This window comes from Barbatula barbatula (assembly GCF_947034865.1).
Source record: "Barbatula barbatula genome assembly, chromosome: 14".
Lineage (NCBI taxonomy): Eukaryota > Metazoa > Chordata > Actinopteri > Cypriniformes > Nemacheilidae > Barbatula > Barbatula barbatula.
The window spans coordinates 20,308,227-20,323,417 of NC_136777.1; the positions used below are offsets into that span (position 1 = coordinate 20,308,227).

At 40.1% G+C, this 15,191-nt stretch overlaps 1 protein-coding gene across 3 annotated transcripts in view; it reads left to right on the top strand.

Moving 5' to 3' along the window:
* Positions 1–15,191, top strand: part of eml4 (EMAP like 4) — a 73,688-nt gene that overhangs the window by 25,165 nt on the left and 33,332 nt on the right. Inside the window, exon 1 of one of the 3 annotated variants that reach the window (XM_079472699.1) lies at positions 9,955–10,397. The exons of the other annotated variants lie outside the window; for them this stretch is intronic. Within the exon in view, the coding sequence (XP_079328825.1) occupies positions 10,313–10,397 (85 nt within the window). The 5' untranslated portion in view covers positions 9,955–10,312. Of the gene's footprint in view, positions 1–9,954; positions 10,398–15,191 lie in introns of those variants that run through there. 3 annotated transcript variants of the gene reach the window in all.

Here is a 15,191-nt window from a genome sequence, read left to right on the forward strand (position 1 = left end):
TTAACTGTGTTAATGTGCATCATGCATGAAGGCAGATGGAGGATCTTATGATTGACAGCTGTTGGCTTGTTTGGCTGAAAGGAAAGAATGGTTCATTTATCAGTGCCCAACCTATTAGTTATAACACAAGATTTGTTTTTATTACCCCCAGTTATAGTAGATGATTAACTCTCTCAGGCACTAGAATAAAGGTTCATTCATAAAGACAGTATGCCATTCCTCAAATAATGTACGTTCATATAGCCTTGCTTTCATTTAATTCACATTTCTTCTGTGGAACACAAAAGATGATATTTAAAAAAAAAAGTCAATGCGGTCCAATTTTGTTTTGATGCCAATGTTGTCCAAAATATCTTCTTTTTTGTTCTGCAAAAGAAAAAAAGTCAAACAGGTTTAAAATGACATGAATTGATGCGATCGTTTTCATTTTTGAGTGTACTGTTCCTTTAAGAAATGATAATAATATTGTGTTGTGACCCAGTTATCTACAGTATAAAGTATCAAATCCATGTCTCTGCAGATTTCCACTCCTTCTCCTGAGGTGGTTTGAGTTATCGAATTACTGACCGTTTATATGCTACTTGGAGAGAATTTATCCGATAAGTAAATGTGTAACTACCCCAAACTAAACGGCAACATTAAAACATCCGTTTGAGACTTTTTTTCTGGCAGCACACCTGTGATTTTGCCCATGTAGGGGTCGGCGAACGTTTAGCTCACCAATCTGTGCGTGCTTAGAAGATGAAGCGTTTGCTGTAGAATCAGCAGAAACCTGTTTAAACACAACTCTGTCAGGTTTATCAGGCTTTTTGCACAAACAAAGTAGGGCTAGAATTACCGAAATTATGATTTCACAGCATGTTCAGTAACGTATTTGTGGGATTTCAAATGTTGTATGGTTTTTACAGTCTGTAAGCAGAGATTGCACCATACAAGCCCACAGGCGGACCACAGAGCTCAATTTATGATGCATGCAGCATGAATTGTTGGATGGCGACACTAAACCCATTGATGTCCTCCTGGCATACACACACAAACGTCTCGGGATATTGTGGATTGAAGTTTATCCTTTCCGGGATTTTTTCGCAACATCGATCCATCAAAGGCTCATGCGCTCTATATGGATGTTTGTCACCGCAGGCATCTATTCTCTGGTGCATTTGATTGAAGGGATCACCTAGTAGCCTTTATAAACGCATCTAGATGCAGGGCTGATGGAAAAATATAAAAATACGAGGAAAAAAATTTCCGCCAAGTTTTTCCGGTCCACAACACATCCAGGTGAAAAGTGAATATTGCGCAGAACACGCTGCATAGTATTTTAGTTTCAACTCGGCTCTTATGGCTCAGTACTGCAGAACTCTTCCAGGCTAATTGAAAACAGGGATGCGAGGAATGCTGCTGAAGGGTGCATGGGGTGGCCGGCCAATTCTGCACCCACACACACATACAAACACATATTCATGGGGCACCACAGGAGGCAGGAATTGTAGCTCTCTGAAGCATTGATTTTTTTTATTAGACAGGTCTACTGTGGCTTTGAGGTACAATTTGTGTGGCTTAAACAAGGCAAAGAGGCATACATAGGTGCGGATTTAGAGTTTCTGCTACCGAGGGGTACTGACATGTCTTGTTTTGTCAGACTCAATTCATTTGTGGTTTCTGTTTTTCTAAGTATCTCTCTGTCATTTAAGGAATGTCTTAATGTCTTTCCCTCAGCTAATGATCGGTCATAGATCCCTCTTTCTCTCTCTCGAGCAATTTGACCCCGTGTGTCCTTTTCACTCCAGGCCAGCTGTGCGTATGCATGTATGTATGCTGGTGTATTGTGGCGGTCTTTCTTGTTCTTAGTTAGCAAGGCTAAACAAACCACTTTCATGGCAAGATCTGAGAAGTCTGAACATTATTGCACAGCCTCTGGTCTTATTTAGGATATTTAATATTCACCTCGGGTCTTTTCTTCGTTATGCCTTTTTGTGGTGCCACATAGAGTATACAAACAAACCACAACTGTTCTTGTATTTGCTTATGTAAATAAAATACGGTATAATCGCATTTACTGCCATGCGTTATTTTGATGCAAGTCAAGAGCTCTTTCCTGTTCTCACTGTATCTAACTGAGGCCATAAAGCTTGGTCCAAAGGTCACCGCAATCTGTTTAGTTGGGATAGGAGTGAGAAAACCCATGATGGACTCAATTAAAGAATAACATTTTATTGCTTGTATGGATTGCATCGAAGAATTTGTGGGAAACAGACACTTCTGTTTGTGAATGTCTGGTCTATTTGTTACTACTTTAAGGTTCTTTAAGCTGCAATCTGTAACTTTTTTTCTCTCTACAGTCATCTCTGTTAAAAATATAAAATGGCAGGTAACTCTTAAATGACGTCAAACTGACATTTTCAGTAAAAGACAATTTATATTACTTTTGGTTACTATTGCGAATGAGTGGCAAGGAGACAGCTTTTCAAGTTTTATGTTCTTAGCTTAATAACTAATTTTATATCTAACACCCCAAAAAAGAGTTGTTTCACTTGGGCCATTTCAGTGAATCCTCAAAGCTATAATTGAAGGTGCTTGTAAGATGTTTCCCAATATCTTCTGGTTTTGTATGGATCAGACCGTAGCTTTTTCTGGCAGATCAGCGTTCATTTACTGGAAGGTTATCAGTCACGGTTCAGTGGTCACTTTGTTTTAAGATGAGGTTTACGGCATTTAGATTCCTCTAATTCAACCTCTTAAAGTCTAATGAACCAGCACAAAGAATCCAACACCTCTTCTTTCCAACAGAAAGCAAAACTGTCACTGGGTAATTCATCACACTGGCACAACAGTGCGTTACTCTTAAATATTGTGAAAGAAACTCTCAGTTCAGACATGCCCTATATGTGTCATGTCAAAAACCATTATCCTCACTGTGAGTTATGCAGGGGAGACATGGCGAGAATTACGAAAGAAATACGAGTTAAGATAAGGAATGATACTATTAATTCATGCATCAATTAATCAAATGTGGAATGGAAGTTTTGGACGTTTAAGAAGAAAAGCTATTTTGTTGTGGGGTTGTGATTTAAACATGCAAATTAGAGTGCTTCATGCATGACAGCATGTCAAAATAAAGATGAGATATGACTGTTCATGTGTATGCATGCTTGAACTGTTCCTTCTCATATAGTATATATACAGTATATATACAGTATATATATATATATATATATATAATTGTGTGTTTGTTTGTTCTCTCTGTTTATGGAAGTTTAGAAGTTGTGTTGTTCATCATGTATTGTTGGATTTGTACAGCACTTTGGTCAGTGTAATGCTGAATTTAAATATGCTTTCATTTACATTTAGTCATTTAGCAGACGCTTTTATCCAAAGCGATGTACAAAGAGTTCGGGGAGCAATAAGCGATATGTCATAAAAGAGCAATGGTATGTTAGGTGCTAATACAACTTACTAGTTTCAACAAAAGATAGACCACTACCTGTTGAGAGAAGAGGGTTAGTGTACTTTTTTTTTCATTTGTCTGTCAAGTGTTCACAAAAGAGGTGTGTTAAGAAGTTTTTTGAAGGTTGTGAGAGATTGGGTTGACCGGACCGTGTTAGGAAGAATGTTCCACCAGGAAGAAGTTGTGAAGGAGAAGATTATTGTACTTATATATATATATATATATATATTCATCATCATTATCATCATTATCATCATCATCATAAACTTATCCGGACTGCACTCTTCATTTTTTCTTTTGTCTGTTCAGTGGCTGTTATGAGTCACCAGTAGTTTTACATGAAACTTAAAATTTGATCACCTTCACACCACATTTTCTCACATCAGATTGGATCAGTTCAAATTATATCTCTCACTTCGCCTATAAATACTATATATAAAGTCCCTCTGAGGCTAATCTTGATTTTGTACTAAAGGTTGTTGCTTCACTGGCTGCCACCAAAGAAGGCCGGTAACCAAAGAAGTTGTAAGTTTAACCCCACCCCAAGCAATTGGTCATAACACTTCCGTGCACTTTCCTGTCTACTAAATCAGTATCTCAATCCTGGTCCTCCATTTCACACAAACTCCCACATTTTCCCACAATGTCTACCCATTGGTGAATTAAATGACCTCCAAAATGTATAGCGTTGGATACGCACTCAAAAGTGCTTCTTTGAGCACTTTTCCACCATTGCGGAGAATCGTTCTCGTTGCTAAATCGTTCCACTCGGTGCCGATCCACGCCAGCCGGTACGTAAATGGTTTCATTTTCCACCGCAGGGCTAATAACTGAAGTTTTTAGAATGTAAACACAAACGCATCAGGCGCTGCCTTGGTAACACAAGAGATTGAGCTATAACGGCTCTGTGCGCATTCATTAGCACGATTCGGCACGTTTAGACAACCGTGACCATAATTCCGAGCTCCGAACATTTTGTAATCATGCCGTGTGGAACCAGTGTAACCGTTTCAGACTGTGCTTAGAACGGTTCTGCGCAATCGTGGAGAGGTGCTCTTTGTCAAGAAAATCTTGTCACTTTTCATCACGACACTGCTCATATAAATGGCTGCAGTGTGTGATATCGCTGCAGCAGCCATCTTGTGATAACAGCGTTTCTGGGAAAGCGTTGGTGTTGGTGCAGATGCTGCTATGAAAGTACGAATAGCTCTTCTGATTTCGCATTGTGCACACTCTCTCTTTCCTGTGTGCCTTCCTGTCATCTCTATTTCATCAGTCTGCGGGCCCCTGTCGAGTCGCACTTTTCTCTTTCGAGTTGAATGTGTCCTGCGGTCAGGACACGCGACACTGGCTTTTTAAGTTGCAAAAGCCACGTGTCTGCAGGCGGATCCGAGTTTTGTTGCAGGCCTGAATAATGTATGTATGTCTGATAAAAAATTTGAAAATGTGATTGAAACTGAAAAGACAAATTACATTGAATCGGTTTAGAGAGAGAGAGAGAGAGAGAGAGAGGTTCATTAAAATGAAATATTGCACCTTTCATCTTTCTTAACACGATGTAATATCTCATCATTCATGTTTCTTGTCAAAGCTTTGAAGCAGACTTTATGCACGCCTATGTACAGCATTTTTAATCATGTTGAACTTGCCTTAGGGTCTGCAACGCACACATAAGCACACCCAGCTTGACCCAACTCGCACAACCAGTTCATCTACTGCTGTAATAATAATTGTTAGTTCAAACGTGTCATGTCAACAAAATTTACCCTTGCGTAACACCCATGCATTTTTCTTTAAAATGAGATTTGCATGAAAGCAACTTTGCACAAATGTTCTCAAATCAGCCAGAAATAACAGTTCATTCTGCACATGGCGACATCTTATTTACCTCACCACTCAGTACACATTTTAACATACAACACTTTTGACAACATTTTTAGACCTAATTAGCGCAGTTACGGCAATGTTTGTATACTTTAGCCACCTCCGAGGATAGTGGGGTTCTCGTGTTATTTTGGGTGCGCAGGCTGAAAAGTTTGGGGACCCCCATGCTAGTGTATAATTTGAACTTCATGCTCATATTTGCTGTCTGTGTAAAACGCTGATGAAGACTAAACGTTTGCCTTTCAGCCAAATGCTTAACGATCCTTATTGGACGTCTTATTTTATTGTTCACACTGGGCACACGCTCTCTGCTCACGGTTCTTCATTTTATTGCAAGCTGACAGAAACGAGGCAGTCGTGGACAATCGTGCGCATGTGTGTGTAACAAGGTTAAAATGGTTGTATTTATTTCACAAGATTTTTTTTGTCTTTATACATTTAAAGCTGTTCTACAATTAAGTGGTTCTATATAAAATTAATTAAAAAGGGTCTGTAAAGAGGTGATGGTTCTTCGCCCCCCCCCCCTCTTACAACAAAGTGGTTCGGGCCAGGTAGCTATTTCCGCTGTATCACACCTTTAGCGGCCCTTTCTGCCCTTCCCCCGAACTGAGAGGTATGCTGTATTACATGCTACAGATTAACTATTAGCATTGGTCTAAAATAAGTCACACACACAAATACCCTGTTTAAGGGGTTAGTATTTATTCACAGATGTAAAATGTGTATACAATATTTGGGGAATGTTATTTTTGTTGGCAGTGTTACTGTGTGAGTTGAAGCTGGCAGAATGACCTGTTCATAAAAATACATTCTCTATGCAGGTATGCATTGACGAACAGTATTGTTTGTTTTCAAGTATATATTGTCGGGTTTCACCTATAAGTGTACGGAATTACTGCGTTTTCTCCGTCTCTGTGATTTTGTTATTTTCCGCTGTATCACACCTTTAGCGGCCCTTTCTGCCCTTCCCCCGAACTGAGAGTGTTACTGTGTGAGCTGAAGCTGGCGGAATGACCTGTTCATAAAAATACATTCTCTATGCAGATCAAATTCGGTGCTTTCTCATTCTTTTACACCAACATCCAACACAACGCAGACTACAAAAAGCAAACGGTTACACGTGCATGTGAAACTAAGAGTGGGAGGTTGAAAGTTCCTACGTTTGGCCTTTGACCTACTTTTCCTTCATTCGTCTGTAATTGTGTCAGTGTGACACTCGGATCCTGGCATGAGATGACGTTCTCCCTCAGCTCGCTTTGTGATTTTGGTTTTGAAACGTCTGGGCGATAAAAGTTGAGACGGACGTGGCTGCGTTATCCTTCCTCTTAACTATTCTCACCGTCTTTGGTTTTCCCTCTGGCATCTCACCAGTCGCTTTCTGTTGTTGTTCTTTCTTCCAACTTGGCAGCTGTCCGCTGGAGGAATGCTCCCTCGCCCTCTCTCGCTCTCTCTTGCTTTTTTATTGTTCTAAAGCTCTCTTCACCGACAGGCTGGCCCCTTCGCAAACGTGGGATAATTAAACGTTTTGCTTTTTCGTATGCCGCTGCCATATTCCACTCCCTCCACTCAGGTTTAAGATTAATAACACATTTTTTTTGTGTTTTATTTTCAAGAAGGGTTCACCAAGACCGCTGTAATTCAGAAGTTAACTCTGAAGGATACTACACACGTGGAACACATACATTTTACACATGCTCAGACACAAAGTCTCTTGCAGATAACGGCTGCGTGTGCTTGTAAACATGCATTCATTTAGTCACTCGCTTTTGGGAACTATGTCAGTCTTGTGGGATTTTATCACATATTCAAGGTTGTGATTGCTTGGAATTCTTTACTGATATGCAGTGTATTGCCTTCCAATAAAACGTTTTTTCATACTAAAACTATGTAGTTACATATGTAACTATGTTGCATTATTATACAATAAGTGAATACTTAAATGTGTTTATATATAGAAAAACTGTGTTTATTCCTACTTAAAGGGACAGTTCCCCCCAAAAATAGAAGCTCTGTAGTGATGCACCGAAATGAAAAATGTGTGCTGAAATCGATAGCGAAAATGCAGGATGCACTCGACCGAAAACCGATACCGAAAAGTGTTTTTAAAAACTTTTCGAAATAGTTTTTATTTAATTCATTATTAACTTAAACCACAAAACTTAAAAAAGAACATATTTTAAAACAATTCAAAAATGTCCTTCATTGCAACCCAATCAAATATAACTTTTTTACCAATCTTCTAGACATTGTAGTTTTATAATTATTCTGGAATTATGTTGTGCATAACAAGTTTTAAGTTTAGTTCACGTTTACAACTGCCACAAGGCTGACCAAAGCGCTTTACAATAAAAGGCAGCATCATAAAATTAGGAATCCAAATATTGTGACCATAAAGAAAAAACTCAGGAATAAAAATACTACAATCACAAAAACAAAGCACTGAAGGGAAATACAATGGGCAAAAATAAAATCCTAATAAGCCAAAGAAAACAAATGAGTTTTTAAAAGAGACTTGAAAATAGGCAGGCTAGGGGCCATTCTGGTCTCTACCTGCAAGTCGTTCCAAAGGCGAGGCCCAATAACTGAGAAGTCACCTCTACGCTCGAGTCTAGTGTGTAGAACTAAAAGAAGGTTCTGATCAGAAGATCTTTGGCTTCTCGAGGGGACATACTGATGCAGCAATTCAGATAAATAGATAGTTGCTTGATTCTGCAGATATTTAAAAACAAATAATATGGGCATGATCCCTTTTTTTGTTTTTTAGAAGGAATCTAGAGGCAGTGTTTGGACCAATTGAAGACGGACGATTTGAGCTTTGGAGATGCCACAGTATAAAGAGTTACTGTGTGTTCACATAGAGCGCGAATGAGGCGTCAAAAACGCGCTATTCGCGAGTAGTTTGACGCTTGAACATTTTGTGTTTACTCGCTTCATTCGCGTCATTCGCTTCATTCGCGTCATTCGCGCTATTCGCGCGTGAAAAACGCGTCATTCGCGCTATTCGCGTCATTCGCGAGTGAAATTCGCTTCACGAAAATGTTTTTACAATTTACCGGATTCTCCGACCTCCTCACTCACTTTCTTCCAAGCAAGATCCTTTTTATTCCTATTTTTATGAACACGTATCATATAGCTCCGGGTGTCCACACACTGAGATGAGCGTGTCCTCCATTTTTTATTTCTGCCTCTGCTCGCTACGTCGTCTACGTCACTACTCAAGCAGGCTCCTGATTGGTTAACGCGGCGCGAATTTCCGCCAAAGTTCAGATTTTTCAACTCGCGCAATTCGCGTCATTCGCGCAATTCGCGTCATTCGCGCCGCCTCATTCGCGCTATTCGCGCCGCAAGCGCGTCTATCGCGTCTTTACATTGACTTAACATGTAAATCACTCGCGCTTGACGCCTCATTCGCGCTCGGTGTGAACACACAGTTACAATAGTCAAGACGAGATGTAATAAAAGCTACAGTAGTCAAGTTATAGTCAAACTGAGCAGTGCTAGCTAATACAAGAAGTTTATATATGGTGCACAATCATTTGAACGAAAACAACACGCAGAACACAGAGGGGCAGTGAGTCTGTTCATGTAAACAGGCTTAAAATGAGCTTCAGTGATATCATCACCTGCCTGATGACGGTCCACGTGAGCTGCATCATCACTTACTGACAGATCGTTCCGCTGATCATTTACAAATCAAGAGTTTGTTTTGTATGTAGTCCCGCATCACACGTTTCTGTCCGCTGGCTGTGAGCTGTTCTTGTTATATTTATTCGTTCAAGCCTTTGTTATGGCGCACTTCATGTCCGTCCTTTGATAAAAGCTAAGAGTGAACGCGAGCACTGAAGGGAGAAATCGGTTCATCACTAGTTCTGTCATCATGTATTAAACCTAATGTCATTTAATCGCTCTATGTGATTCTTTCTTCTGTGGAAAACAAACGAAGATATTATGAGAAATGTGGTTTTGTGTCAATACATGGAAGTCAATGTGGTCCAATGTGGTTCTTTTGTGTTCTGCAGAAAACATACAGGTTTGGAATGACATGATGGTGAATAAATTCAGCATTTTGGGTGAACTTCAAAGATGCTTGTCCGAACAACTGCCTTTGAAATAAATAGGAATGTTAATGGACCATAATATATCATTCTGTTTGAGACAGATAGTATGCAAATTGGAACGCATGAGTGCTAAGACTAGGAACAGAAAGTGAAAAACAGTCTGTTAGCAAGAATAGTATCAGCAGTTATGAAGTATTTGCTTTAACAATAATTTTTTGCTGCATCTATGCTCTTGAAAATGAAGGTTAACCATTTTGGGTTCCACAAAGAACCATTCAGTCAAAGGTTCTTTGAAGAACCATCCCTTTCTTACTTTTTTAAATAATCCCAAGAACCCTTTTTTCGCCCCAAAGAACCTTTTGTGAAACACAACGGTTCTTCGGCTGTTAAAGGTGCTTTATGGGAACCCTCAGAAGCACCTACTATTTAAGAGTGTAGTTTACTTAATCAAGGAAGTGTTTTCTGTTTGAGAACAATTGTGGTTTAAGATGTGTGTGTGCAGTTTTTTGAAGCTATGACACCTCCACGTGGTCTCCACCCCCTTCCATTCTACCCTCCCCCTCCAGTGCACACTTAAACAACACAGACGTGTGTGTGTGTGTCTGCTTCTCTCTATGCGCGCAGAAAGGCAGAGGTTAAAGACGTGCTAGCCGAGAAGCTCTGGCCACTCCCTCAGCCAACCAAGATTTTCTTTTTTTATCCCTTTATCTCCTCCTACTCTAGTTTCCCTTGTTCTCTCTCAGCCTCGCGCTCACTCGCTCGCCCTGGCTCTTGTGTGAGCGCCGCCGAGAAAGAATGCGCGTGTAAAACAGGAGAGACAGACGGGACGGCGCAGCAGGTTCTCCGAGACTCGGCTAGTCGGATCTAATACATTGGAAACGCGAGGTGCTGGACAGGCAGCCGTGAAGAAACTCAGACGTACATGCTCGAGGACAGAATGGAAGACAGCCCGACAGGTTTAGCTACTGTCTGTAACTCCGCGGCCATGCTGAACCACCACTGCGCTGGTAGGAGTGAGCGATTGTGGGCAGACGCGTGTGTGATAGAGTGTGAAAGAGGTCTATTGACATGCATGCATATGTCCGGTTGTGTGTGTGAGCTGTTAATGTATTAGCACAAGCCTTCTTCCTTTTTCATTCGGAGGTTCCCTTCTGCAAACCACATGGTGAGGAAGTAGTGTGTAACACTCTGACCTCTGTTCAACAAACCTGAATGCACATCAGCTCTGTCTCTGTGTCTGTGTGTGTTTAGTGAGAGAAAAACAGTTTGGATATTCTTGTGATCGTGAATGGTGACCGCACCAGTGAAGAGTTTTGCGTGTGGTTAGTTTTACTTTGTTCAAATAAGCCAGCTTCATTTATGATGGACAAAGAGGTCCTGTCTATCTTTGCATCTAGTCTTTTTGTCTTTATGTTGGTCTGTGAGGTCCAGTAGTCAAATACACAAAATATGCACAAATATAGTTTCTAGTGATCTATGTTTGAATGTACTGTATGTGCATGTGTTTTGTGGCTTTCTTGAAATGCCACGTCTGTACCCAGTCTGTTTGTGGCGTCTCATTACTTGCGAGGTGGCCTGGGGGTGCACACACGAGTCTCTTTGTAAATGTGTGTAATTGTGAATGTGGGTTAGACTGTTAACACTGCAGGCGCAAAACATAAATCCACACACAGGGAATTTAATGCCTGATGTGGACTGTATTCTTCCCCTGGTTAGGGTGTTACTTCCCTTCTTAGTAATAAACGTTTGTTAAGGAAGAAGAAAATATGGTTAACAATTAACCTTTGTGTGAGTGTGTGTGTTTATTAGTGCGTTCTACTAACGTAAATTTTTTTCCGCATATTTTGTTGTAGGCGATGCATAAACTAAACCTGTAAAAGGCATTAAGTGTATCGCTGCTGTCCTTCTGAAACCTTGTATCTCCATATTTTGTGATTTCAATTTTTGGCCATCAATCATTATTATTAGTCAACGTTTATGTTTCGCAAATACTTTACCGATAAAAAGTATTAAAAGAGCTTTTCAACTTTGACAACACATTATATAATCATTTAAAAAGTACAGTGTTTTTTCCATTTCCTGGAAAAATATATATAAATTGTATATAGTAGATATTTAATGTGAAAATACTTTATTTCCACTTCACGTGCATAAAACTCTGTAAGTGTTGGCAGGCTGATTTACACAAAACGTTATCAGATATCTCGCGATATATTGTTCCATCAAACGTTATCAAAACATGACGGTTGACGTCCTGACCCTTATGATAGCAATATTGGCTTAACATGTACTACAGATTGGGGGCGTGGTTATCTGTTTGGCTGACCAATGAGAGATGGGTTGACTGTTCAGTACTGCCAATTAAACACCAATTTGATTAAACACCAATTTTTATTGGTTCCGCGAGTGGTGCCATATTAACATGGTTTACCTTTAACAACAAACAATAAAAACTAGTGTTGCGTGACAGCGAGTTGTAGAGGTGTAGTGAATAACAATTATAATACCAAAGTCCAGTTTTTCTTTTGATCTTTTAAGCATATCTGTCAGACACACACACACACACACACACAGGTTGGTTTCACTACATTAGTGAGTACATCCCCCTTTTTCACTGAAGAGGACCACCTATAAAATGTCTTCACTGGTTGGTTTTTGGCGTGTTCATACTCTTGTGCCACGTTTGTATTTTTAAGCATTTGGCACGCATAAGCATAGCTAAACCTACACACACACACACACACACACACACACACACACACACACACACACACACACACACACACAGGTGCTGTTTTAACAGTCTGCTTGTATTTGGCACTGTTGATGTGTGTTAAGCTAGATTCCAGGGAGAACCCCCATTCTCAGACAACTTTCACAGATGGACAGCTGCTGTCTGTTGTGTTTGTTGGATGTATTTGTGTGTTTAAGTTTTATCTAACACAGAGAGATTAGTTTACGATTGTGCAATAGATATCTAAAACGTGTGCACGCAAGAGTAGGAAACAAGTAGCTTTGCACAATAAAAACATAGCAATCATACATGTTTTAAACACTGGAGAAATTCCCTTTTAGATGCTGTATATACTATAGACAAAGGGTTCTCAAAGTTTACAAAGGTCCGAATCTGAATCCTAGTCAACGTCAAAGGTCCGGTACAATTGTTATTACAAAACTTGCTTTTAAAAAACACTCAAAACAACTTTAAATAACAAATCAACTCTGTGTTTTTTTTGTGTCAGTTAGCTGTATTTTAAAAGAACCCAACTTCAGTTTCATTGATAATAATTTGAATGCACAATAAAAACGTTGATTTTGAAAATCAACTCTTCATATGCTAATCATCATAGTCATGGTCCTAACTGTTACATACAGTGCTTTTTATACGGCAAAATTAAACATCCGGTGTCTGGAACTTCCCAAATATGGCCATTGACAAATTGGGCCAATGAAGTAATTTCGGAGCCAGGTTAAGACCTGGGTGGAGTTTAGGTATCAAGTCCCACCCATATTCCCAGATGTCTCAATCGCGAATGGACGAGCTCGACACGTGCAGAATGTCATACAGTGGACAGTCTGACATCTATCGGCCCAACCCTAGCATACGCCCTGTTCGTTTATATGGAAAGATGGGGTTTATGACCTATACTGCAGGGGACAATCCAATTGCTATGGCTTCACTTCTCAGGATGTGTGTGGCACGCTTGGGTTTTCACCAACAAAAAATTACCAAAAGTACCTAGTGATTAACTTTCCTTATTTGCATTTACTGAGGTAATACCATGGTTTTGGTGTACAATACCCTGGGAAACTATATACTTATCATGGTAGTTATCCAAATCCCTGTAAATTTGCCATCTTTGAACATGGGCACAGAATTTAAAATCTGGACTTATTTTTGAGACCAATTACCTGATTCATGAATGTCATTTTACGATTAACCCCAAGCTGCCTGAAAGAGATTTCCCAACACGTGATTGATCAATGCCACCCTGGGAACATGCACAGTCTCAAACCCTTAACTGTCCGCAATGCTGAATCATTGCCATTTGCTCTGGAGTCCAAAAAGATGTCACGGTTGTGTCTCGGCACGCTCAAGAACACCTCTGTATTTGGTTATGTTAAACTATTAAGTTAAGTAGCTGATCAGAATGGGGTTGTGCAGAACAGATATGATTCCGCATGTGGGTCTCTGGGTGTTAATCCTGCACATCCATCACCAAGAGGACACTATGTTACCCCGTCTCTTTCTGCCTCTGCATACATAGTTGGCTCAGCCTAATGTCTTTAAACAAACATGTCACAACACATGCTTAACACTTCGAAGCTGCAGCGGGCGACGGCACAATAATTTGCGTTTTTGTGGAGATGCATTTTTTCAATTCCACATGTAGGCCCTCATTACAAAACTGCATTGCAATGTTTGATAAACCGTACAATTCAAAGAAGTTGAATCGTAATTCCTTTTGTCTGCTGTTACAGACACTGCCGAGGTCTTGGCAGTCCGATCAAATCAAAAGTATGAAATTAAGAATCATGGCTACTGTTACTTTGAGTTCTTTACTCAGATGGAAATGAAAGGTTTAGTTGAGTACATTGCATTGGGTGATACAGTATACCACACAGAATATTGGCCACTTGTTTGGGCAACTGGGTTTGATTCCCAGGGAACATATTGATAAAAATGTATACTTTGAAAGCTCAAACGCGAATGTAATCTTGGTTCATGATTCTCGCCGCAGGGGTTACATTTGCTGTGTTTGTGCACAGTGGATTATAGTGTTTGCAAATATACAATTATATAGGCTTGAAGGCTTGTGTTAAGTAACACAGCACAATCCGTCCGTAAGTATAGGTGGTGAAAACGCATGTCACAGCATTGCTCTTCTCATTATCTTATCTCAGACCCAGACCCCACAGATGTGAGACTGTGTGTGTGGTTTTGTGTCAGGGGGACTGTGTGTCAGACTCCAGGCTATAACAATGAATCATTAAACTGCTATGTGGTTAATCATGTCTGAATTACATGCCTGCTAGTATGCTGACGGCGGAGAAATCACATTTATGACGCCAATTTGAGCGGCTCTCACAGCATTCATGGAATTAAATGGAGATCTGAATGAGTACCACTGACTGAGATGTGTAAGTCCAGGATTGTAAAACGTTGGACATTGCCGGACAATGTGTTGGTCTTGTTTGTTTTATGTGCTTTAGAGGTCAGTAAACTGCACAATATGGAACTTAAACATAATAAAATATTTCATTCATTTTACAGAAAGGGATACATTATTAAAGGTTCATCTCTGACCACACTGGTTTTGTGGAAATGATAAAGTTGGGTAAATATGTGTATCATGATTTTATAAATGAGACACAAAGCAAAATAATGAAACCTGAAACGTGCCCTTTCCATGAAGGCCACTTGCTCAACGCTGTGTGCGTCCAGTTTGAACATGGGGTCCCGTATGCAGGTGTATCCTAGATTCACATTTAGAGAAAGACCAAAGGAGGTCCTGGAAATCAGCTTGCACTGTAACGTGATGGTGACGCCTTTTCCAAAACTCTCACACCTTCGGTGTGATTTGTGTTTAGTTGTGTAATGATCATTTGTCACATGAAAACATGAGATATTACTTGCAGGCTCAGCGGAGACATGCCGCTGCTAGTCATTTAGAGAAAAGCATCAATGTATTTCTGTCCTTTCATTCTTTTTTGCACCATCTCTGAGGTCACTTCCTATGAGCTCATCTCTGGAAATGACTCAAAGCCGTCACTGGCCTTGCTCAAATTTGGTTTACCCG